Below are 23,616 nucleotides of genomic sequence, written 5' to 3'. Positions count from 1 at the left end.
GAAACATGCAAAACGGGACGGAAAACATGAAATTTTGCAATAATCTTGCGCCACCCATGCACAAAACGACAATCATTTTTCTAATTTCATAAACAGAAGACTGGATCCGCCCCTGCTTCAGAGAGAAGAACCAAGAGGCGTTAAATCGGGGCTATTAGGGGGACATTGGAAGGCGAAGCCCAGCTCGTCCAATCGAGATTTTCATTTGGAAAAAATGGTAACAGCGAACTTCGTGGGGTGAATAAGATCATTGATCTTCATCAACAAATGTTCTCATTTTTGTTCCTTTAGAAGAATATTTCCTGTCGCAAATGTATTTTTACAATTTCTCCAAATTACTGACTTAGGGGCGTGTGTGAACTTTCGACTTTACAATCATTTAATCCATGTTAGTATTGGGAAAATGTGGGCGTTTGTATTCGATTTTTCATCTTAAAGTTCTTTACCTTATTGGGCCTTCAACGCTTTCTAGAAACTCGAAGATTATGTTCAGCTTGGACTTGATTTCGACCTCAGGTTCATCGCGGGCGTCAAAGTTGAGGGCAACTCCGCATAGTTTTCCCGCTTCGTTTCTGGCGACGAAGCTGAGGTTTTTGTCCAACAAAGGCTGCCAAAGCGCCTCCATCAGCTCGTCGTAGTCCGATACTGAGAGTTCCGAAATAATCTCCTGCTCCAAATCGGCCTTGTTGTAGAAGCTGGTTGTTACCATGCTGTGAAGGAAAAGTTGCTGGCCTTCTGCACGAATTATTCCTTATTCGGGCTTACTCTAAAACGGGCGTTTTGTAGTCCGGTTTCAGCAGTTCAGCGGCGAAGCTTGGGGGTTGTTTCATGATTTTCGTATCCTCAGTCATTCTTTGGAGCACTTCGCCAAAGTCGATGGCCGATATAAAGTCCCCGATGCCTGCAATAATCCGCGATCAACCCGATGGGAGTCTCGAGAATTCGCGAATTACTCACTTATATGATAGCCCTTTTCCGTCAGTCTGCAAATGGTGAATATGGAGTTCAGGGAGTTGCCGCCCACTTCGTAAAAGTTTGCGTTCACTGAAATCGCATCCCTAACCGATCGCCCCAAAATTGCTGCCACTGTTTCAAACAGATCTTTTGCAGCTGGTCGCTGATGCGCTGGCACTCCTTCATAGCTGATCTCAACTTCCGGCATAGAATCATCTAAAAACCCATTTTATCCAGCGATTTTCCATTGATTTTTAAATGGAAACCTACCGTTGTTGTTGGTGTTTTCATACATTTTGAGCAAACCTTGTCGATCGACTTTTCCATTCACCAGCAAGGGAATGTGTTCAGTCAGAATCACTTGAGGAATCATGTAGTTGGTGAGTTTGTCTCTGAGCAAAATTTCGATTTGGTGCTCACTGAGCAGCTCTTTAGTCGTAACGAAGGCCAGAAGGGCTTGACTGAGTTCGCCTGGTTTGTAGCATAAAACAACAGCTTTATCCACCTGGAATTGCAAGGCAATGGGTTTAGAGCGACTAGAAGAATTGGAGTTGCAAAGTTCATGGATCCATTGAGTTGATTATTTAAGAATCAGTCGTCGATTATGATGAGATTTTTAGGAAACTGGCCTTTCGGAACCTTTTAAAAATGATACAAAGGACGTTTGGGGAGTTTTATCTTGAAAAACGTCCGCCGAATATTTGGAATTTTTCGTGAATTGATCGGAATTCTTATAGTAGAGTAGGTACGGATATCTAGATTCGAGTTGGGCTAATCTCAAGCATCTGCAGGTTTTGGCGAATTTCCTAGAGTTACAGTAAAATGTGGGTTTCTTACTCCTTCCAGTGAATTGACGGCTTTTTCGACCTCCGATAAATCCACTCGATGTCCGCGAATTTTCACTTGCGAGTCCGTTCTTCCCTCGTAGACCAAAGTGCCCTTTTCGATCTTTGCAAAGTCTCCAGTGCGGAATAATTTGGAGAAGACTGGGTCAATTGCCAAGGGGTTTTCGACGAATTTTTCCGGGTCTCGACCTGAAAACCGCACATGAGTTTCAGCTTCATTTTCACTGTATAATCAAAAAAAAATCACGATTTTGGGCGACTTTTTTTTGGGTGAAAGTGTCTTCTACAGATCGGGAAATTAAAAAATTTCTAGATGGTTTAGTTTGGAGCATATGAATTTTTAATAGAGCAAACGCATTTAAGTAAAAACTACCATTGAGATCGACTTTTTTGCCAATCCGAAAAAATCAGAGTTTTAGGGAATTTTTGTGAAATTTTCCGCATCTGTAGAGTAACATGTCTTCAAAATTGTAGATAAGTTTTATATTGTTGAGGCGGATTCATTTTTTTACAAACTATTTTTTGGGTATTTGGCCTCAAAAATTTTTGGAGGAGCACTATTTATCAATCTGTAATAAAAGACGTGAGGAAATTCTGTCTTTTTCAAAGACAAACATTTTTGAGGCGAAATACCCAAAAAGAAGTTTGTAAAAAAAATGTCTTCAAAAGAAATAGAAAATTTCGGATTCCTACTTGCTTTGGCTTGGAAGATTCGAATTTTTAATTGAGGAAGCGCAATTAAGTAAAACCGTCCATTCACACCAATGTTTTATGAAGCCGGAAAAATTCAGAATTTTGCGCGATTGTTCAGCATTTTTAGAGTTTTTCTATCTTTCAAAGATAGTAATTAAATTAAAATAAACAACTCCAATGGCTAAAACTCTTGAAAACTTTAAAGTTTCCGGACTTTGCTTACCATTCACATATCCAGCAGCCAAATTCATTCCAGACACGAACAGTTCCCCAACTTCTCCAGCTTTCACCGGACGAAAATCCTTGTCTAGCAAATATATCATGGTGTTATCCAAGGGTAAGCCTAAAAATCCACGTAAAAATCACCTTTGCTCCCTTAAATTCCAGCAAAATATACTGTAGACTAACTAACTAACAAGGCTTTTTTATAAATGCCTTACTGGTAAGTGGATCTTAATGCGGTTACCTTGCCGATAAATAGTTCTCTTTTGTTGGTTTATTTATTGTTGGTTGGTTTATTTAATTAATAATTAAAATGCAACGAACCGTGCAGTTGATATGTACAGCCATTAAAATGAAATCGGGTACAAGGTTGAGATGTAAATGTTAATTTTATCGCCAATTTGGGCTATTTTACCATAGAATCTTACCAATAGGCACTTTGTGCAGATGCTGCAACTGACTCACAGCTTCGATAACGTGATAAGTCACATCCCCCATAATCTCGGTGCTGCCGTAGAAGTTGCACAGTTTTGCTCCGTTTTCTTTGAAGTATCGAAAAAACTCCTCTGCTAGGGAAACTGCCAAAGTTTCACCCGAACATACCCAAGTTTTCAGCGATTTCAATGCCTGTGCGTTGTTCTGCAATGCAAAACAAAACGGTTTAGGTTTGTGGTTGGGGTTTTCCAACCATTTCCTCACCTGCAGTTGAAGGTAAGCCAAAATACTCCTCAACAGTGAAGGCACCAGAACTAGCCGTTCGATCTAAGACATAAAAATGCCACTAATTAAATAAAGTTGCGATAAAGATTGCAAGCCGCGCTGTTCAACTACCCGCTAATACAATACAAGGTGCGAGTTTGAAGTAGGAATTTCCATCTTTAATGAAGACATTAAAGGTCAAAAACCTTTAAGACTTAAAGCAAAAAAATACCTGATATTCATCGATGAGATTCACCAGTTTTTCCGGGTCTTTGGTCAGAGCTTTCGGGACTACGAGTATGCATAAGCCATTCAATAAGGGCCCCCAAATCTCGCTTACACTGTCTACGAAAGTGAGGGCTGTTTTAAAGACGCACATCTTTTCGGTGAGGCTGTAGGGGAAGCGTTTGAATTGCCATTGGAGCCGGTTGAGGATCACTTTGTGAGGTAATCGTACTCCTGAAATCGAGTGGTTGACGAATTCCCTTCAATCTGTTTAGTGATTTTAGGTAAAACTGTTTTTTACCTTTGGGCACTCCGGTGCTTCCGGATGTATAGAGGACAATAGCCAGATCGTCTTTTTCATGTTGTAAAATTGGGGATCCGTTCAAGCTGGTGTTTGGTTGATTTTCGCTGTGCTTGAAAATTTCGCCCGCCGATAGCTTGAATGTGTCCAAATAGAACGGGGAATCTGAAAATTGGTTCAGTTTTTAGACTTTTGCAATTCGGCGCTTGACGCTTTTATTGAGCCGATTTAGCGCTCAAACCGTTGTCTTTTGTCGGACTTCGAAACTTTAAGGTTCAGAAATATTCAAGCTCGAGCGGTTGAGTTTCAATATTTAGAAAATTCGAAAGTGGTCTTAAAAATAATTGAATTCTTCAAAATGTGCTTCCAGGAATTTTTCCACAAGCTGGGAAAAGAAGGAGCAATCTGGGAAAGCCTGGAGCGCCAAAGAAGTTGCAACATTGCAGCTACTGTGGTTTTGAGATAATTGAAGATTAAAAAAAAAGCTGTGCGCTTAAATAAAATCTTCATGATGTGCTTTCAAAAATTTCGGAAAATTTTCCAAAAACTTGCATTTTTTCAAAGAAGAAGCACCATCGAAAAATTGTTGCAGTCTGAAGCGCAACTCGCATAATTTGTGTGTTTTTTGAGATAATTATAAATTCGAAAAAGGATTTTGCGCTTACAGAAAATTTTCAAAATGTACTTTCAGGAATTTCGGAAATCATTTCAACAACTCGAATTTTTGGAAAGAAGCTGCAACATGGGAAAATTGTTAGAGCCAGAAGCGCTACTTACAAAACTGCGGTGTTTTTTGAGATAATTGAAGTTTTGAAAAGAAGTTGCGCGCCTAAAGAAAATCTTCATAATGTGCTTTCAAGAATTTCGGAAAATTTTCCAAAAACTTGGATTTTTTCAAAGAAGAAGCACCATCGAAAAATTGTTGCAGTCTGAAGCGCAACTCGCATAATTTGTGTGTTTTTTGAGATAATTATAAATTAGAAAAAGGATTTTGCGCTTATAGAAAATCTTCATAATGTGCTTTCAGGAATTTCGGAAATCATTTCAACAACTCGAATTTTTGGAAAGAAGCTGCAACATGGGAAAATTGTTAGAGACAGAAGAAGAAGCGCTACTTACAAAACTGCGGTGTTTTTTGAGATAATTGAAGTTTTGAAAAGAAGTTGTGCGCCTAAAGAAAATCTTCATAATGTGCTTGCAAGAATTTCGGAAAATTTTCCAAAAACTTGGATTTTTTAAAGAAGAAGCACCATCGAAAAATTGTTGGAGTCTGAAGCGCAACTCGCATAATTTGTGTGTTTTTTGAGATAATTATAAATTCGAAAAAGGATTTTGCACTTGAAGAAAATTTTCAAAATGTGTCTTCAGGAATTTTGAAAATAATTTCAACAACTCGAATTTTTGGAAAGAAGCTGCAACATGGGAAAATTGTTAGAGCCAGAAGCGTTACTTACAAAACTGCTGTGCTTTTTGAGATAATTGAAGTTTTGAAAAGAAGTTGCGCGCCTGAAGAAAATCTTCATAATGTGCTTGCAAGAATTTCGGAAAATTTTCCAGAAACTTGGATTTTTTTAAAGAAGAAGCACCATCGAAAAATTGTTGGAGTCTGAAGCGCAACCCGCATAATTTGTGTGTTTTTTGAGATAATTATAAATTCGAAAAAGCATTTTGCGCTTATAGAAAATCTTCATAATGTACTTTCAGGAATTTCGGAATTTATTTCAAGAAATCGAATTTTTGGAAAGAAGCTGCAACATGGGAAAATTGTTAGAGCCAGAAGCGCTACTTACAAAACTGCTGTGCTTTTTGAGATAATTGAAGTTTTGAAAAGAAGTTGTGCGCCTAAAGAAAATCTTCATAACGTGCTTGCAAGAATTTCGGAAAATTTTCCAAAAACTTGGATTTTTTAAAAGAAGAAGCACCATCGAAAAATTGTTGGAGTCTGAAGCGCAACCCGCATAATTTGTGTGTTTTTTGAGATAATTATAAATTCGAAAAAGGATTTTGCGCTTATAGAAAATCTTCATAATGTACTTTCAGGAATTTCGGAAATTATTTCAAGAAATCGAATTTTTGGAAAGAAGCTGCAACATGGGAAAATTGTTAGAGCCAGAAGCGCTACTTACAAAACTGCGGTGTTTTTTGAGATAATTGAAGTTTTGAAAAGAAGTTGCGCGCCTAAAGAAAATCTTCATAATGTGCTTTCAAGAATTTCGGAAAATTTTCCAAAAACTTGGATTTTTTCAAAGAAGAAGCACCATCGAAAAATTGTTGCAGTCTGAAGCGCAACTCGCATAATTTGTGTGTTTTTTGAGATAATTATAAATTCGAAAAAGAAATTTGCACTTGAAGAAAATTTTCAAAATGTGCTTTCAGGAATTTTGAAAATCATTTCAACAACTCGAATTTTTGGAAAGAAGCTACAACATGGGAAAATTGTTAGAGACAGTTTTTACAAAATCGCATTTTACAAAACTTGTGTGTTTTTAGAGATAATTGAAAAATTCAGAAAAGGTCTAAAATAATTTTTAAAATTAACGAATTTTTGAAATTTCCAAAAAATTTAATTTTTTTCAGTAAAGCAAGCTCTATGATTATTGAATTTTTAAATATATTTCAAGAAACTCAGATAACGATGAACATATAAAATGCTAATTCAAAATAGATTTTCGGAAATTTTTTAATTTTTTTCCAAAAATCTGAATTTTTTAATTAAAAGCAGGTTTTAAAATCTGTCGAGGCCTGGAGCGCAACTCACATAACTCGCGTGCGTCTTAAGATAATTCATGATTGTAAAAACGATTTTTTGCTCAAAAATATTCTTTAAAATGTGCCTTCAGGTATTTTTGAAATTTTCACAAAAACTGGATACTTTTTCAAAAAAGCCACATGAAGCCGCAAGAAAAGTTTTAATTGCTGGTGCAATGACAACTAAATTTTTGAGGCTTTTTCAGAAACTCAGATACGATTTGGCGCATAATATCGGAGTTTTTACAACATGAAATGGCGTTTTTCAAAATATTCAAAAAATTGAAACTGGTATTTATGCATCAGACTGGCTTGGAGGTGGCAAATTGCCCACGTATCTGTTTTTTTTCAAATAAACCAACAAAGTAGCAAATTAAAATGAAAAAGTTTTTTTCAATCCATTCTAAGATTAAAAACCAGAGGCACTTGAGTTATTTTGGAATTATTCAAAAAATTCAGATTTAGAAACAAACACAACAAAGAAAATTGAATCGGAATGTACTTGAAAACTCTCTTGCTTTCAACCTGCATAATTCCAATGCAAATCGATTTTTTCACCTTGCTGTGCGATTTGTATTGCTCAAGATACCCGATTTTTAATAATAAGCTTGCAAGACCATTAAACACCATAATTATGTTATGAGGCGATTTTTCAGTGTCATTCGCGATTAATTAATTAAAATTTATAGTTTTTGTGGCGCGCTCGATTCTTGGGTACAATAGTTGGATGTTGCTCAAGTGCAACCAACAAGTGAAAGCCCTGGATATAAATAAATATTTATCCGGACAGTAAAGTGTGATTGTTCAATTCGTTCACTCCAAAGCCTCCGACTTACCTTCATCATAAATCACCATCACAGGTCTGGACTCGCGAATTATGTGCTCGATTCTTGGCCCGGGAAATGCATGATCCAGTGGAAGATACGCACAGCCAGATTTCCATATGGATAGCAGGACTATCACCAAGCTACCAAAAAGTGTTATCATCAATGAATTAATAAGGTGAAGGACCATACCTATCACTTGGATGCATGTTAACAGCCACAATATAGTCCCCATCCTGATTTCTGGGGAGATTATTCTTCTGAACAGTCTCCTGTATGGTCCGGGCAATTTTGTTTGTGATTTTGTCGATTTCTTCATAGGTGTGATGCCTGGAAGATTCGTTTCCTGCAAGCAGTTCAGTTAGTGAAACAAAGGCAAAGAAAACGAGATTTACCTGCAAAAATGACTGCCGGTTTTTGCGCGCTCTCGCCATTGGCTACATTTTCGAACAACTTATGCAAAACGTTCGCCTGCAAGGCCCTGGTTGGTCCTTTGATGATGGATAGCTGGGGAAGTGTTCCCATTTCCTGCAGCAAACAGTCCATAATTGCCCAATTTTCAATGGTCGCCTTGGCGGATATTGCGTGATGATTTGGTAGCTATTATTATCTGGGTGAAGGTAAGATTTGGGCCTCAACTCTACCAACTTGCATTCGAATATTCGTTCAACGAAGGCAAACTGAGATTTAATTAATCTTATTTATAGTCAATTAGGACTAAGCAGGTACTTTCTAATGTTCTTGTCTGGTGCTTGTTCCATTCGATTTTGTATCTCGAAGGGTCAAAGCAATTGGTATTCGGAGCTTGTTAATGTAATGCATTACTGCACGTGTTAAATACTCCATTAAAAGAGTGCGTTACGGACTTCCAATAATATTATTCAAGGATAAATGGACAGTAAATCTTAGTAATTGCTGACTTGCATAATCCCCAATTGTATTGTTTCAGTAGAAAATTCAAGCTGAATGCAAATCAAGTATCTGTCTGATCATGATACGTTCTTGCATTTGAGCAAAGGTCCTAATGAAATTTTCAGCAAAGTTTCGTCAGAAAAATGGTTTTTTTGCAAACGCACTCTTTTGCTGCGATATTGAAGGAGGATTTATCTCATCAACTGATTATTGCTCTTCTATTTATTATGGAAACAGTTTTGAGGATTTTTTCCATCGTTCTCTGGTCTGCAGGTTGTGATGTTAAAATGCAATTTGAAAATTTCAGTCCAGACGTTTCACTCGCACGTATGGTTCGCATCTTCAGAGGCTGTTCTACCTCAGTTAAAGCGCCTCTCAAAAAGAGCCGTTGCAAGTTTCCAAACTATCTTCACTCTGTCGTTCTTTTACATACCAAAGCGAGTAAATTTGAAAACTTTGCCGCAAATTTTCCGGGTTTGTACTTTTAAATTTGTGTCTAAAGCTTGCCTCAAGTGATTCGAGCTCTGATGGAACACATGCCGGAAGGGAACTTGAAATTTGCAAAAGTCTGCTGTTAAATGCCTAAGAACGAAGTGAATTCCATATTTATAGCGTTTAAAAACGATTTTCCTTGAATGTGTGCTGTGCATCTGAATAAGTTTTCAAGGAAACTGTTTGGACAGGAATGATTTATTTTAAATGCATTTTGCAGAAAATGCATGCGTTTTTCTTCTAAATAACGGATTAAAACGCTAGTCTTTGGCTTCTAGTTATTTCTGAAGCGAATTCGAAGAGAAAATGACTGGAAAAAAGGTTTTTGGTCGAAAGTGCATTCAAGATTTGCAGCTTTTAGCAGTTTTAAGTTGTATGGACTACGAAACTGAAAAGTTACTGGCAAAAGCTTTTTTAAAGCTAAGTTTCCAGAGGAACAGCAAAATCGCGCGGTATATAAAACAAAAAAACACACATAAAGAGAGAATACAAAATAATGCGCTTAAAATGATCATTCAAAAATGGGTGAAACTTAATTTTCTCCGGAACAAGAGCAACAGTTTGTCTGATGAAGCCAATAAGCGAAAATGAAAAATATCGCACAGTCAATTTGAAAATGCAGCCAAGAGTGAGCTTTAATAATTTATTATTTTAAAGAAAATTGTTTGAAAATGACGCAAAATCAAAGCAAAAGTAAAAAGTGGATGAAAGTGCGACTTTTTCYTATCAAATTAAGTAGCTAAARTYCTTTGCSRCAAGAAAATATTGTTTGCATATTTATACAGGATGTTCCATAAACGGACAAAGTTTGTTACTGTATTATTGAACSTACGTGTTTTTCAAAAAAAACTGAAGTGGAAAAATTTCGAAAATTTCTGGGCGCGYTTGAGGAATTGTTTTGAGCAATATTTCCATAAATTTGCAAAAAATGCGCAAAAATGCTTGAAGGCAGAGTGAACTSAARCTTTATCTGCATTCTGCGATGGGAAAGTAGGTGTTGGAATTCGCATTTAAACATATTCAATATTTACATACATTTTTGCGCGCTACACTCAAAAGTAGCAAAATGCGAAATTGGGTCGAAGGCACTCAATATGAAAACTTTTGGTATATTTTAGCCAAGTGATTTTTATTGTATCTCCAAAAGGAAAAATGCTGGACGTTTTAGGGGCTCGAAACTCTCTGGAAGCGCGTCTCCTAAAATGTATATTTTTCGCACAACTTTTCCGGCTGTGGACAAGAAACGCAAAATAATTACACTTATCGCCTTTTTTGCAGCTTTGCTGCCAATTAGTCTGTTTTTTGTGGATATTTTCGCGCTTTTCCAGCCTGGACTTTGAAAGAACCCGCTTTGAACTCACCTTTTCTTCTTGCACAGTGCACTGAAAAATATGCGCAATGATTTAAAAGAAACCCCGAAAAATCGTCCGCACCAACTGAACCACACTGAATGCTGAGCGTCCACGAAGGAAGTCCCAACCAAAATAAACAAACCGATTGCAAAAGCGACTTATTTCTTCATTAGCCACTTAAAATGGCCTTCTCTTTCTGGCACCAGCGGCTGGTACCGTCAAAAACAAGGCGCGATATAGATTTTTTTCCGGAATTTTCGCCTCCAGTGGGGGAATGGTTCTTGGAGGATGCGACACAGGAGTTTCCGCACCACGTCATATAATGGATGAACTAGTTTCCCGTTTTATTTATTATTTGCAATTGCTACTGTTTATTCATCATGCTGTTTGGTGGGTGTGGTTCGAAAAGAACCCATTAATACCCTGGGAAAACCCGTGGAGTAATGCGGTTAAAGTTGTCGTAATGATTCTTGGTATTGGGGCGATTGATTGGTTGATTGATGCGACAAATCTGGAGGAAAAGCCCCTAATCAGAAGAGGAACGCTGATGAAGTCTTGAAATTTCTGAGGATGAAGTTAAGTTGAAACCTTTTGCGCTAATAGAGCTTGATTGATTGCGCGAAGTTTTGAAGGAATAGTTYTAGATGAATCTCCTGCAGGAAAYCTTCGGATGCTTGAAAATCTCCCATCAAAAGWTGCTGGCAGACAATTCAAAAATRTATCTTAAATGCTTGAGGAGCGAGTGAAAGAACAACCTCCACTGTTAATCAAGTGTGTTTTTCTCCAAAAAGTGTGGATTTCTGCCCCTCAGAATCAATTGCCAAGCTTTCTTCAGCTTATATTAAATATCTTCTTCTAAGATATTCAAAATAAAAAACCGGTCCATCTTTGAGTGCGTGAACGCAAACAGTAAAATAAAGAATCTTAGAAGAATCTATTTGTGATTATTCAAAGTTTGCTGAGTTAAACCCCTAAACTTTCMGATAGAAAGTCGGACTTGTTTGAAAGGCCGTTTGATTCCCGTTKTAATGAYTCCAAATTGAYAAACTTTGATTTTGCGWTTYASATAAATTTACAAAAATTGGCTTGAGCGATGGCCATCAAGTGCAATGTAYAGAAGCTAAACRAATCATTTRGGAAAAACTCCGACGGGGTCAAGTCTGGATGTYTAGCCGGCTACCCMGAACCACTTCGCATATCAATTAACACATCGTGCATAATGAGGAACATTAATAATTTAATGTCCGTCTGGAGTCAAAGCACTAATTGCCTGGCTGAATGGCGCTCAAAAGGTGCAACGATTGCAACAAGCAACCGATAAAAAAATGCTTCTGTTCAGTCTTGAATGGGCCACCTTATATAAGATTTTTTCTTCGAAAAATCAGTTGATTCTTCTTTTCAATTCCCTCATGCATAGCGTTTTTCATTACGAAATCCGAAAAACCTTCTTTGTGTAGCGGCGAAGGCCATAATCAATTAAACGATTAATTATTACGAGAGCTAAAGTGGACTAGGTAGCAATTTTGAAGAATAATTCAAGGTTGTAGATTTAGCTAAATAATATATAGTTAGCAACTAATTGAACGCACTTAATCAAGCCGGGGCTTTAATATTATATTTGAACAACTGCACATGCAGCCGCCATTTAGGTTCGATAGGCTGGTAAATGTTTTCCGCAAAAAATTGTTGCAAATCGCTCGCTAATAAAGCATTTTAGTCTTGACCTGATAATTCCGTGCACTGTTCACGATTGTTTTTTAATTAGAATTGATATCTGATTTAAAACTGTGGTTGCCTCAGTCCGGGGTTTGGATTTGTTAAATTTCCTAATTAATTAATGCGAGTTGAAAAAGCGCATTCTATATGTCGGCCCCATTGGAAATTAAATCTGTTGCTTAACTTAATGAGGATTTGGCCAATTATCCGATTAAGCAATCTGATTGTATTCTCATTTTGCACTAATTTGATGCCGCCAATTGAAAAATTGCGAAAATATTTAAAAATCTGCCCAATACTGCCTTCTGCTGCGGCAATTTTGTTATTTACTGCACAAAGGAGTCAAGCCCTTTGATATATTGTGCAATTGCTCTAATTGGCACCGACAACTAGAAGAAAACATGCATAATTATTTAATTAGCATAATTTAATTAGTCGAGATCAAATTAAATATTTTTCATTAAGTGGGCTGTTTTTCTGGCCACGCTGATTAACAAGCGACATTGAAGAAAATGCCCTGAAGTGTATCAACCTGAAATGCTCATTAACATCTGGCCAGATATTTCATCATCTCATCTGAGAAAAGTTAATATTTCGGGCTTCGAACGCTGCAAAAATCGTTAACCAATCAACAGATTTATTTTAAAAACCAGTTTAAAATGTGTGATTGACCGCTCATTTGTTTACCACTGGGGGCTCGCATTAAAACAACTTTAATTAAATTAACTAAATTGAATTTAATCTGAAACACTTAACAGTGAGTAAGTGATACTTTTCTCGCCCGTGTGTTGCATCCGAAAAGCCTAATTTAAACCCAAATCCTTTAAACAAAGTCAAAGTTCTGCTGAGATAAAATGATGAAGACCCCCCTGTATGTCCATGTGGGGACAGTTTTATTTCAAATTTCCCTCCCTTCTGCCAAGTGGTTAAGAACCGCTATTTAGAGCCGGTTAGTGTGCATCTCTTTTTAACACGTCCGAAAACTGGTCATCCTGCTCTTGCGATGCCCTCGAAATTATCAGCTGATTGTCGGTTTGTTGACGTCTAGATTTTCGGTCATCAAAATAATCATCAAATTCATGTTTATCAATTGTAACATTCGCTATTCGCACAATCAAATCATCAACTGGGCTGTTTTACTGAAGCCCGAACAATTTCCAAGCCACGGGAGTTGCTTGCCATGAAATCGCTTCCCTGGGAGTGAAAAAACCACTTGCAACATGTTCAAACTTGAATCCTACATAACTCCCATTATTTTAAGCTATGTGAATCGGTACATCAATAACTTTAAGCCTGAAGATTCGCAGGTGAGTTTTTCGGGTCTTGCTGGGGCCTTCAGCGCTCTAATTCAGTCGCTTCAAGTGCATCTTTATAAGGGCATGTTTTTAATGTTAAAATGAAAACTGTCCCACACTTGAGTGAATGAAGCAGTTGATCTTTATCTAAATTAAGCAAGTCAACTATTTTAGGTAAGTCTTTGGGGTGGAGATGCCACATTTCACAATTTGGAGCTGAACTTGGAAGTGCTTGAGCAAGAGCTGCAACTTCCATTCAGCTTTGTTTCTGGAAGTATCCGGGAACTTTCAATACACGTTCCATGGACAAAAATCACCTCCGAACCCATCAGAATCACCATCAACACCATAGGTATTGCGGGTGTTTCAGTAGGAAAACATTTGAAGGATTTCTTGTGTTTTTAGAATGCATTTTAAATTTGAAAGGAAAGAGCACTAGGCAAACGCCGAACCAGAAAGGAAAGGAGAAAATCACCGGGCAAAAGTACGCGTTGTCTTCACAAACTCTGGTGGGCATAAGATGAGATTTTATGTGTTTTTTTTTAGTAAGAACGTTGAAGCCCCACCTGGTTACATCCAGTCGCTGATCAATAAGATCGTGAGCAACATCAGCATACATTGCAACAATTTAATTTTGAAATACGTGGAGGAGGATATTGTGCTGTCGATGAACGTGAAGCTGCTCAAGTTTGAAAGCGCCAATAAATCATGGGAACCCGCCTATACTGGTAAAATTGGCTCAGCACAACTAACGATATCACATTTGCAATTTCTTTTTCGGGCATTTTAACAGACTTCCAGTGGCTTCATCTTGTAATTGTCCTGTTCAACCCTAATTTTTAGATCTTTCTCCAGCTCAAGTAATCCTGCGGAAAGTAATAAGCGTCAGCGACCTCACCCTTTGCCTGGATAAGAGGAACGCATCCGGAAAAATCGAGATCTATCAGGAACCCATGTTGTACAGGTGATAACAACAAATTCAGTTCATTTCAATCAAAACATGGTTCTATTCTGCTTTTTTTTATAGATGTTCCATGACGATTCACCTGTTAAGGCACTACCATTCCGCTACAGCCAATGTGGCCTCAACCACGAGGTTGGATGTTTATTGCAACAAGTGAGTGCAAGGCCGGAATCGATAATTCAATATTAGGCAGATTCTTATGAAGTTTATCTATTGTGTATAGCATGGAATTCAGCATGACCGAGCAACAAGTCCCCATGCTGATCCGCCTGCTTACCCTCCTTTATGCGCTTCAACAGAAGCATTTGAAGCCTGAAGTGGAACACAATGCAGATGGCGCCGGGAGTTCAACCGATAACAGTGGCGGTAAAGCTTTAAAGTAGCATTTGGGCAAAATCTTCAGCATTTATCTTGTGCAGAGTCTCTAGAAGCAGGAGCCACTTGGACTGGCTGGGCTTGGAGTTACGTTTCCTCCGTATTGCCTGCGCCTTGGGAGGACGAGTGGGACCAGGAAGACATGGAAAGCCCCAGAGGGCACACCCTACACGTTGGGCTCTATGTGGATCGAGCCTCAATCACTTTCAAGGTGGATATTTATGTAAAGGAATTATCGAGCTTTCGCTGATGAATTTTAGGTGTCCGAATCCAACCAAGAGCATGGTTATTACTCGCTTAAGAAGCTCTGGTACCACCCGATGCTCACTTTACATCTAGAAGGAATCTACAGCGATACTCTAATAAGCGGACTGCAGTGGTTTAATTGCACCGGCGGCATTAGCAAGGCGACGCTCATGCCTGCTGGCTACTGCAGCTGCGGCAATGTGGAAGTTAACGAGAGCACAGCGCCGTATTTGAAGCTAGGTAGCCTTTGTCTACTGATCCGAATTAAAAGTTTGATCTTCGGCTTCAATCAATTAAGGTTCGGCTTCGAATTTCCATAAAGTGGACTCGCTGTTTGATGCGGATGCAGTTGAGAACAAAGGAGGCAAGCGAGTGTATGAAACCTCATGGGATCACCACATGGCCACCACTACAGAGTCGGTGCTTTTAGAAAAAACCCCCGCTTTTGCCTTTGACTACGTGTATCAGCTGGAAATACCCAGCGATATGAGCAGCGACATTCTAACTGACCTGGGGAGCAACTATGAATTTAGGTAGTGGTAGTAACAACCTGCTTTTAAACAAATAACTATAACCCTTGGGTTTTTCAGCAATTTTCCAGAAATGTCAGCGCTTCGTTTGTGCGTCGGCCCCTTTAGGCTTCGGGTATGTTCAGGGTTAATCCATCGATGCAGCACCTTGCAAGTTGCGGCTTCTTTTTACGATTACCCGCCTTACTACACGCCCAAACCCGATCTGGCCCTCCTAGAACTACTGCCGCCTTCAGAGGAGGACTTTGATGCCTTGAACGACTTTATCCCTAGCAGGACTATGCGGGTTACGTTCTTTGCTCCTGTGATCGAGCTTGAGCTGTTGGATCATCCAGTTTTCCGCCCGGATAAGAGATGCTTGTTTAGGAGAAATAAGGTACTGAAATGTTCCCTGTGTTTTTTCAGTGGTTGGTTTGATTCAAAAGGCCTTCTAGAAATCTTCCACCACGGGTATGCCAACGAGCAGATCAGCGCTGCCAAAACTTACCCTTGAGTGCCAGTTTATTGATATTAGCCAACAATATCCGATGTATGTGAACAGACTGGTTCACACCACTTGCCAGCTACCGGAGCCTCCCAAAAAACTGTTTGAAGCCTGCTTTATTCGGAAAAGCGTTAAAGTTGTGGGGCTGTTTAGCCGGTTGGTCACGAATCCTTCCTGCCAGAGTATCATTTTATCACCCAGCAGTGTATCATACGGGTAAGTTGCGCGTTATTGCGTCGGGTTGTTCCAGCGGCCAACACGATTGAGGTTTGCAGCTCCAAAACCATCCTGAAGCCGCAATACTGGATAAATTCCCACATACCGCATAGCGAGATCATTTTCGAGAGTGAGAACATCACTTTAAACGGCACCAAGGCGAAGATGCTGGTGGCGATTGAAATAGTGGGAAAAATCCTGAGTAAGGGTCTAAATTCGTTGGGTGAAAGCATCTACGGCTCCAGCTTGCTGACTGATGCATGCAAAGACGTTGGTTTTGCGTATATGGAAATTTGCTTCGACGGAATACGCTTTAAGAATGTGGTAACAAACTCCACTCAAACCATGGACGCAAGCATAGGCGCAGTCAAAGGCTTTATTTTCGAGCCCACTAAGACTCAGAATATGCTTCAGCAAGTGCTGTTCATTAGCGGCCCCGAAGTGAAGCTGGACCCCAAAAGTTCAAGGTTTGCCATAAATACTTCCGAGAAGCAGTTCACGCTAGTCCTAATTTTTTTCAGTTTTGCTGAAGATCCGCCGCTTCTCACAGTGACAGTGCAATTTCCCTTGCGGCCCGAGTTGCAGAAGCATCCTCCTATCCTGGTGTTTAATCTGCAAGAGATCCGCATTTGTGTTGATCCGCTGTTATGCAAATGGCTGATGTACGTTCCCAAGAGTTTCCTCTTAAGGTGCGTGGATCTCGGGTGGAAAGTGCATTAAAATAATTAGTAGACCTTTAGTGATATCAGCGACCCGATTTCCCTGTCAAGAGCAGTCAGCTTTTCCGAAGCTAGTGGGAGTTTAATGGAGGCGCCCAGGAGACTGAGCACTAACAAGTTAGAGTCCGTCCATAGCAGCTCGGATCAGAAGGTTTCTCCGAAAGTTCCCGATTCCGCACCGACAGAGGAGCCTGTTGACGTGAGTTTTTGCAGGAAAATCAACTTTAATTTTGTTGATATTTACATTAACCCCTGTGCAGCTTCAAGAAAAAGTCTACAACGCACTGCGGGAATGGTTTGATGTTTGGAAAGGCATGTTTTTGGCGGGCGATGTGTCGCAATGCACCATCTACTTCCCCATGTCTTCTCTATCTGCTATTGGCTCGCAGGGTATTTTTCTAACGCGCGCACTAAAGACGTACTGATGCTGTTTTCCCTAGGCATCCAAGAGGCGGTTGAACAGGCGCTTTGGAAAATCACACCTCCCGATATTCTGGTAATCACTCTGCCGTTTGCCAACATTAGAAGCTCGCAGCGGCAGAACATTAGCAACTACTTAAAGGAGCTGCCGGTTACTTTACCCGAGGGCATTTGGGCGTTAGGTAAGTGGTAAGCTGTCGCCCAGGGTCTGTTTTAACTGGTTGCTTTTTTGCAGATAAGTCGAGTTTTCCCTGGACAATGTCCGTGTCCGAACTGAGCTGCTACACTTTGCAATCCGGGGAAAAGCTGATTTTCCTTAAGCCAGTGTCTTTAAGTGCCACAGTCGGCCTGTCCACCAGGCCCTCAAAGGGGCCGCTTGTATCTGTTGCTCCGACGATTTCTACTGGAAATGCTTTAAAGAAAACTGGTAGTTTGGACTTTCTATGGATTTATTCATGCGGGTAAACTGAATGGTTTCAGCTTCGGCTCATCCAAGCGATCAAAAGCGCAAAGGCTCAAAAAACAGCAATCTGAGCGGCGCCAGCAGCTCCAATGCCCAATATGGGAAAAGCAATGCGAGCAGCACTACCAACAGCCCGGCGAAAAAGGCGCAGAAAAACCTCGACCAGTCTAAGACGAGTCCCAAATCGGCGCCGCCCCGTAAAGTTGATATCGGCTATTTGGGTCTGTTTGGTTGCTGTATAATCGGCTGTGTGTGTAACGAGTTTTTGTAGGTGTTTGCGTCCATATAGATACCACCCCAATAGCAATTTCCACTTCGGAGGTGCAGGTTTATTTATTTGCCAGCATTTTGTACGGACTGATGGAAGTGGCTTCAAGTCTAGTCCCTGCGAGCAAAGCTGCGATGTCCAGCAAACTGGCGGACGTGCCTGCTCCCACACAGACTAGAGGTAACATTGAGCTTCCTACATCAAACGTTATGCATCGGGAAATTTCCAGGAAGTTCCACCTTGTCGCCAACTCAACTAAGGGATACTGCTAGCGACAAAACCCCGCCGCTTGGAAGCAGCAGCAGCCCAGAAGATCTACCAGAAGCGGATTCAGTAAAGCTAACTGCCTGGATCCAGTGGACGATTACACGCTTTACCATTGAGCTACTATCAAGCGAATTCAACGGTATGCGCCGGCTTTACACTTAAGGCTGCATTGGTAATTAGGGGATTTTCAGGATTGGCGGCCCTCCAAGCCCAACCCCGTTTAAAGCTGGTAGTCGACGCCGAGGACATTGTCAGTTCGCTGGATTTCCAGAGCATCTATCTGAAAGTCAAAAGCAAAATTGGATCCGCTTCTATTCAGCATTACGAAAGGTTGGTGTGGAGGGAGAGTTAATTCGCGTTGAGTGTTGAGATTTTTTTTTAGGATGAGCCCCGCTTCGAAATGGCAGCCGGGCGCGTTTTCCGGAATTGTGATGCGATTGAGGGAGGATTTGGCGGCGAATCAGAAGCAGGAGGACAGTAGTTTGATTAGCGTTACTATAACCAGGGCTAGTTGCCAGCACACCCATACGCTTTGGGGCGCTGTTCAGAAGAATAGTAAAGGTTGCTCTGCTTGGCCACCATAATCCTTTTTGGCTAAAGTTGCGGTTTTTAGATAAAAAGTCTGACGCCAACACGCAACTACTTTCAAAGTCGCGTTACATTACGGAAATCGTCGTCAATGTACAGCCCCTGGATTTCGTTGTGTCTCTCAGCACCCTGAGGAGTTTCTATCTGGTGTTGGTAAGCTTTGAACGCACTTTCCGAGTGTTCTCTTTTCATTGCCCCATAGATTCCGTTATTGAACATTCCTGCCAATGCCCCAGAGCCGCGCAAACCCGACGTTTCTTCCATGGGTGGCCTGTCGACCATCAACAACCAAACACTGCCTTTGGCTTATTTGGATTGCCAAGACATCAGGGTGATAATGCCCTCGAAGGACTTGATAGGTGCTGTTTTGTGTTGTGGAAAATCTGGATTAATTGCGGGCGTTTTTTAGGCAGTGGCACTTTCTACGATACAGTGGTGTTTCAGTTGCAGAAGATTTCCCTAAACCCGCAGGCGGTAAATCCCATTTGCCGCACCCCAATTCGTTCGGATATTTACGATCAGGCTGCTCACGCGCGGATTTTGAATATTCCAGGTGGGTTTTTGCTGCAATCTTTCTAGTCCGAGAGGCTAATAAACGGCGGTTTCAGGCAGTGAAGTCGAAGACCGGCAATACCAGCTGGATATAGTAGGAATTTCCGTGTGTACTGGCACTTGGGACGATATTAACGCAATTTTAATACCGACGAGTAACTTTCTGTCAAGCTTAAGGGGATTGAGCGAGAATCCTGCATTGGAATGGAACATTTTGGAGCAGGGCCAACCCAACATGACGCCCACTTTGAGCTTGAGATGTATAGTGGAAAAGTTAGCCTAAACTCCCACAACTTTTGATTGGCTTCGAGTAATCAACTGCTCGTTTTTTAATAGTGTTCACATCACAGTGGTGGCCGCTCCTGCAATGGTCTACAAGGACAACACAACTTTATGCGGTCATTCAATGGAAATCAACTGGGTGTCCGATACTCTGATGAGCCTTTCACTGCAGCAGATCAAGCTGCTTTCGGCGATTTTCACCGAATTCGTGCAGCTAATCACGCCGTTTATTATGGAGGTAATTGCGGGGATTGGGGGGCCAGAGCTGCGCTCACTACCGAAGTTTTAGGATGGCGTTTTGAAGAAGCCCAAGATCAAATTTCCTTATTCGAGGTTTGACTCTGTTACACCCGATAGGAATTCTAGCAGCGACCTGCCCGCTAATCAGAGCAGGGATTCCGGGATAGATACGTCTGACTTGAAGAGTGTTCAGTCGTCTAAGGGACAGGTGAGGAGAGGTTGATGCTATTTTTTAAGCTTGCGACAAAAGGAGCGGCGAAAAAACTGATATTGCAGGTTGCAATAAAGCAGGCTTCCGATAGCGACAAGCAGCTAGTTTTTCCACGACCCCCAAACACTGTACCGTATATTTACTCATCCGTACCCATCGAAGTTATTCTGACTGCAGGAAAAATCGGGTTAACCCTCTACAGTGTGGACGATGAACGCACTACCAACAGCAGGCACAAAGGACGCAAGAAGAAAATATCCAAGAAGGTAAAACAGTGCATAGTTAACCAAACTGCGGGGTTTTGGACGTTGTTTGCTGCAGTCTGATGACGATCAAGGATATGAAGCCTCAGAGGAAAGCACCGATGACCGCGGCCACCCTTCCAAGAAATACACTGCTTTGCTTCATCTCTGCTTCACTCAACCGAATGCGTTTTATTCTCAACAGCAAGCGGGCAGAAAACTGCAGGTAGAATTTCTTCAATTTTGGGTGGGGGTTTTGTTAATGAATGTTTGTTTTAGATTTCCTGTTTCGATGTCAATCTGAAACTAAGCGGCCCTGAATATTCAGCAATCAATCGCATTCCTACCGAGCAGGACTTTCCTACAAACTTGCTGGAAACTAAGCCGGGAACGCCCAACACAAGCAACGGCATTTTGCCGGCCTTTTTTACGATGCGTTTTTCTAAAGGTCTCTCATCTGAAGAGTTTCACTCCCTGAGCCACTGATAATGCAGTTTGTTTAAGCAGTGGGGAAACATTCCAAGATCGAACTGGATATATTAAAGCCGTCTAAGATCCTGTGCCAATCCTCCAAGTGGAGCCATTTGATTGGAATAAGCAATAAAGTGGTGGATTCATTTAAAAGCGGAGGAGGTTCAAGCAGTTTCATGGCTTTGTTGCAAGCTGCACAGTCGACAGCGAAGAAACACGCAGCTGTGAATACCAGATATATTAAAGGCAACGACACTTTTAACAAGTTTCAGCACATAAGGAATATCTTGGGTAATTAGCTGATTAAATCTAAAAAGCTTGACTAAATTCACATGTTTGTTTTGTCCAGGAACAACGAACGCTGTCTCCTTAAAGTTCGACCAATTGATTCTGGCAATACAGTCAGACAGCGGCCATGAGGTTCACTTGGGAATGCGCGAACTGAACAGTCATCTGCTGTTGAGCAGCAGGCCAGAAAAGATTTGTCTGACCACCACGTTCGACTGTCTAACGTTGACGGTGATTCATGACGATTTTAAGAAGCTTTTGCTCAATCCCTGGACCATCACGGTAGAAGCGAGCGTTTTCTGGGAATCCTGGCAGGATCCCGACAGCAATCCACAAGTCTGCGACCCAACAAACTCCTTTCTAGATGCTAATTTTGATAGTTGCAGGTGCAAATCAGTGCGGAAAGCGACTGCATTTTAGTGGACGTTACAGCTGAACAGCTCCAGTGTCTGGAAATGGTTTTGAAGGATTTTAATGAGGGTTTTTCTTTCCTGCCGACCGCGAGCCCGGCAGGCCAAAGGGAGGAAAGCCAACCCAAAGCGGCTGAAAAGGATCAGCACTATAAGGACGATCTACGCGCTGGTGCTTTTCAGTTCGTGGACTGCAGTACGGATAATATGGACGAAATGCCTTTGCCCTATCAGGTGAGCGTTGGTTTGGTTAGCGGTGAATTTATGGAAGGTTTAATGCGTGAAATAGGTGATGTTCTGGACGAGAACAGTCTGTGCAATGGCTTGGAAATACCCACAGCCCAGGGCGCTGACAAAAGTGCGCGTTTTCCCAGTCCCGTACAAAATGGTGCTCAATCCGCAAGACAATATTGCCGTGTTGTGCCATCTGGAGTACTGGTCTGAGTATCGCAACTGCTACATGCCTTACACGCAATTCAGTCTATCGGAAAGCGAAGTGTGCCACTTACGCTTGCCCGAAGGATGCCCACAGAAGGTAGTCGCTAGCACGTGGAGGGTAACACTCATTTTCCCGTTGCTTGCCAGTTTGACCAACCGATGATTTCCATAGGTTGTTATAACTAACGTTGACGAATCCACTGAAGAGCCGATTCCAAATAAACGCGGAATATCCCCGCGAGCTTTGGCTGCTTGCATGAGGATCGACTCCTACTTTAACAAGCTGCTGATTCCCAACCTGAACATCGCCCTGTACATCACCAGGCTGGAGGTGTCGCTCTACAACTTTTTGCCGAAACACGCCATGGTAAAGCTGCCCGAGTGCCTGAAAAAATACAACTCCGACCTGGCGTTTCCGGAGGCGCAAAAGTTCCTAACACTCACGCTGGACAGTCTTAGTGCGTATTTTTGCACTTGGAACATGGACGTTTGGATGGCCGAGCTGAACTGCTCCATCCATTCAACGATTCTAGATTATGCCTACTTAACCGAACAGACATTGATTGGTGCGTATTCTGCGGGCTGAAGTGCAATTGAACGGCGGATTTTTTTAGAGCCGTTTACTTCTAAGCTGGAACTGTTCCTGTCCAAAGGCCTGCAGGGGAACTTTATTTCCAAGCCCATACAGCTGAAATTTGGGCCGAGCATAGCGCACACCTTAGCGATAAGTTCTCAGATCTGGACGCAAGGCTATATAAGCGACAAAAGACAGCTGGATTTTATCGTAACCAGCCGCTATGTGATATGCAACGACACCAACTCTTGCATCAGGTTCGGCCAAGATGGCACGCAGGAAAACGTTTTCCTGCCCTCCAGGGTTTTCCATTTGTATTCGTGGAGATCGCAGAAGAAACCGCAGCAGTTGAGGTAAACGCCAGTTCCTCCCCAGTCCCCGCAGTGTTTAACTGAAGAATTTCCAGACTGTCCTTGGAACGTTCTAATTGGAGCTGGTCAAAACCGTTCAGGCTGTTCAAGGAAGGCACGCAAATGATCCATTTTAGTTCCGACAGGAACTACACAGTATTCGTCACAGTGAAGAATGTGTCGAAGACCCAGAAGCAAATCACCTTCTTTGGCCAGCTGATTGTCTGCAACATGTTGGCGGAACATTTTGAGATGAAGGTGCTTAAATCGGGTAACCAAAGGCGGATCCAGACGGGGGGTCGTGTCCCCCCATTCAATTTTCTATCCAACGATGCCAAAACGAATTCTGTGGCTCGAATGGTTCTTGGGAAACTTCGAAAAAAGCAGCGTCATGTTCAAGTGAATTTTGCAACTCAAAAAAAAACACGCAAATTTGAAACTTCTTGAATTCAAGCATTTTTTGAGAAAACTGCCCACATTTTCCCATCGATGGTTCACTTTCTAAAAAGGCCATTTATTTCTGTCTAGAATGATGTACAAATGAGCGTTCTTGCTCATTTTTCCTCCGAGAAATGACCAAAAATGGGCCGGAAAACATGAAAGTTTGGCATAATCTTGAACCTAAGTGTTTGATATTCAAATTTTGCTTTCTGGGCCAAAACTATTCGAATTTCCTCACTCACGTTGTTACGACTGAATCGACTTTTCAATTCTCTATCCAACGATGCCAAAACGAATTA

General features: G+C 41.2%; 2 protein-coding genes across 4 annotated transcripts in view; one reads left to right on the top strand and one right to left on the bottom strand.

Moving 5' to 3' along the window:
• LOC109543915 (mycosubtilin synthase subunit C) overlaps positions 1–10,463 on the bottom strand; it is a 12,236-nt gene extending 1,773 nt beyond the window's left edge. Inside the window, exons 1-14 of one of the 3 annotated variants that reach the window (XM_048668310.1) lie at positions 10,277–10,458; positions 7,907–8,121; positions 7,704–7,857; positions 7,524–7,654; positions 3,940–4,104; positions 3,646–3,872; positions 3,414–3,476; positions 3,143–3,353; positions 2,716–2,835; positions 1,792–1,988; positions 1,225–1,459; positions 958–1,170; positions 766–901; positions 447–710 (exon numbers count right to left, since the gene is read on the bottom strand). In XM_048668310.1, coding sequence (XP_048524267.1) covers positions 447–710; positions 766–901; positions 958–1,170; positions 1,225–1,459; positions 1,792–1,988; positions 2,716–2,835; positions 3,143–3,353; positions 3,414–3,476; positions 3,646–3,872; positions 3,940–4,104; positions 7,524–7,654; positions 7,704–7,857; positions 7,907–8,057 — 2,267 coding nt within the window. In that variant the 5' untranslated portion in view covers positions 8,058–8,121; positions 10,277–10,458. Of the gene's footprint in view, positions 1–446; positions 711–765; positions 902–957; positions 1,171–1,224; positions 1,460–1,791; positions 1,989–2,715; positions 2,836–3,142; positions 3,477–3,645; positions 3,873–3,939; positions 4,105–7,523; positions 7,655–7,703; positions 7,858–7,906; positions 8,122–10,276 lie in introns of all 3 variants that reach the window. The other 2 variants (XM_048668308.1, XM_048668309.1) reach the window with 2 other exon arrangements.
• A 2,523-nt stretch (positions 10,464–12,986) lies between these two features.
• The window catches only part of LOC109533404 (intermembrane lipid transfer protein VPS13B), an 18,492-nt gene continuing 7,862 nt past the window's right edge, over positions 12,987–23,616 (top strand). The window contains exons 1-39 of the mRNA XM_048668361.1: positions 12,987–13,290; positions 13,453–13,630; positions 13,684–13,762; positions 13,825–14,006; positions 14,122–14,242; positions 14,306–14,395; positions 14,466–14,608; positions 14,662–14,828; positions 14,878–15,103; positions 15,162–15,396; positions 15,454–15,769; positions 15,828–16,093; positions 16,153–16,560; positions 16,615–16,782; positions 16,834–17,011; positions 17,073–17,202; positions 17,253–17,414; positions 17,468–17,659; positions 17,713–17,916; positions 17,967–18,143; positions 18,193–18,369; positions 18,422–18,560; positions 18,613–18,791; positions 18,844–18,971; positions 19,021–19,177; positions 19,228–19,371; positions 19,427–19,643; positions 19,707–19,890; positions 19,942–20,100; positions 20,169–20,369; positions 20,425–20,571; positions 20,625–20,793; positions 20,850–21,107; positions 21,166–21,440; positions 21,491–21,748; positions 21,804–22,070; positions 22,125–22,518; positions 22,567–22,879; positions 22,933–23,134. Coding sequence (XP_048524318.1) covers positions 13,204–13,290; positions 13,453–13,630; positions 13,684–13,762; positions 13,825–14,006; positions 14,122–14,242; positions 14,306–14,395; positions 14,466–14,608; positions 14,662–14,828; positions 14,878–15,103; positions 15,162–15,396; positions 15,454–15,769; positions 15,828–16,093; positions 16,153–16,560; positions 16,615–16,782; positions 16,834–17,011; positions 17,073–17,202; positions 17,253–17,414; positions 17,468–17,659; positions 17,713–17,916; positions 17,967–18,143; positions 18,193–18,369; positions 18,422–18,560; positions 18,613–18,791; positions 18,844–18,971; positions 19,021–19,177; positions 19,228–19,371; positions 19,427–19,643; positions 19,707–19,890; positions 19,942–20,100; positions 20,169–20,369; positions 20,425–20,571; positions 20,625–20,793; positions 20,850–21,107; positions 21,166–21,440; positions 21,491–21,748; positions 21,804–22,070; positions 22,125–22,518; positions 22,567–22,879; positions 22,933–23,134 — 7,677 coding nt within the window. The 5' untranslated portion in view covers positions 12,987–13,203. The remainder of the gene's footprint in view (positions 13,291–13,452; positions 13,631–13,683; positions 13,763–13,824; positions 14,007–14,121; positions 14,243–14,305; positions 14,396–14,465; positions 14,609–14,661; positions 14,829–14,877; positions 15,104–15,161; positions 15,397–15,453; positions 15,770–15,827; positions 16,094–16,152; positions 16,561–16,614; positions 16,783–16,833; positions 17,012–17,072; positions 17,203–17,252; positions 17,415–17,467; positions 17,660–17,712; positions 17,917–17,966; positions 18,144–18,192; positions 18,370–18,421; positions 18,561–18,612; positions 18,792–18,843; positions 18,972–19,020; positions 19,178–19,227; positions 19,372–19,426; positions 19,644–19,706; positions 19,891–19,941; positions 20,101–20,168; positions 20,370–20,424; positions 20,572–20,624; positions 20,794–20,849; positions 21,108–21,165; positions 21,441–21,490; positions 21,749–21,803; positions 22,071–22,124; positions 22,519–22,566; positions 22,880–22,932; positions 23,135–23,616) is intronic.

Source organism: Dendroctonus ponderosae, unplaced genomic scaffold (assembly GCF_020466585.1).
Source record: "Dendroctonus ponderosae isolate FM_Combo_2020 unplaced genomic scaffold, Dpon_F_20191213v2 Dpon_F_20191213_7, whole genome shotgun sequence".
Lineage (NCBI taxonomy): Eukaryota > Metazoa > Arthropoda > Insecta > Coleoptera > Curculionidae > Dendroctonus > Dendroctonus ponderosae.
The sequence above is the reverse complement of the archived record's forward strand: the minus strand, read 5'-3'. Positions and strand labels throughout refer to the sequence as shown.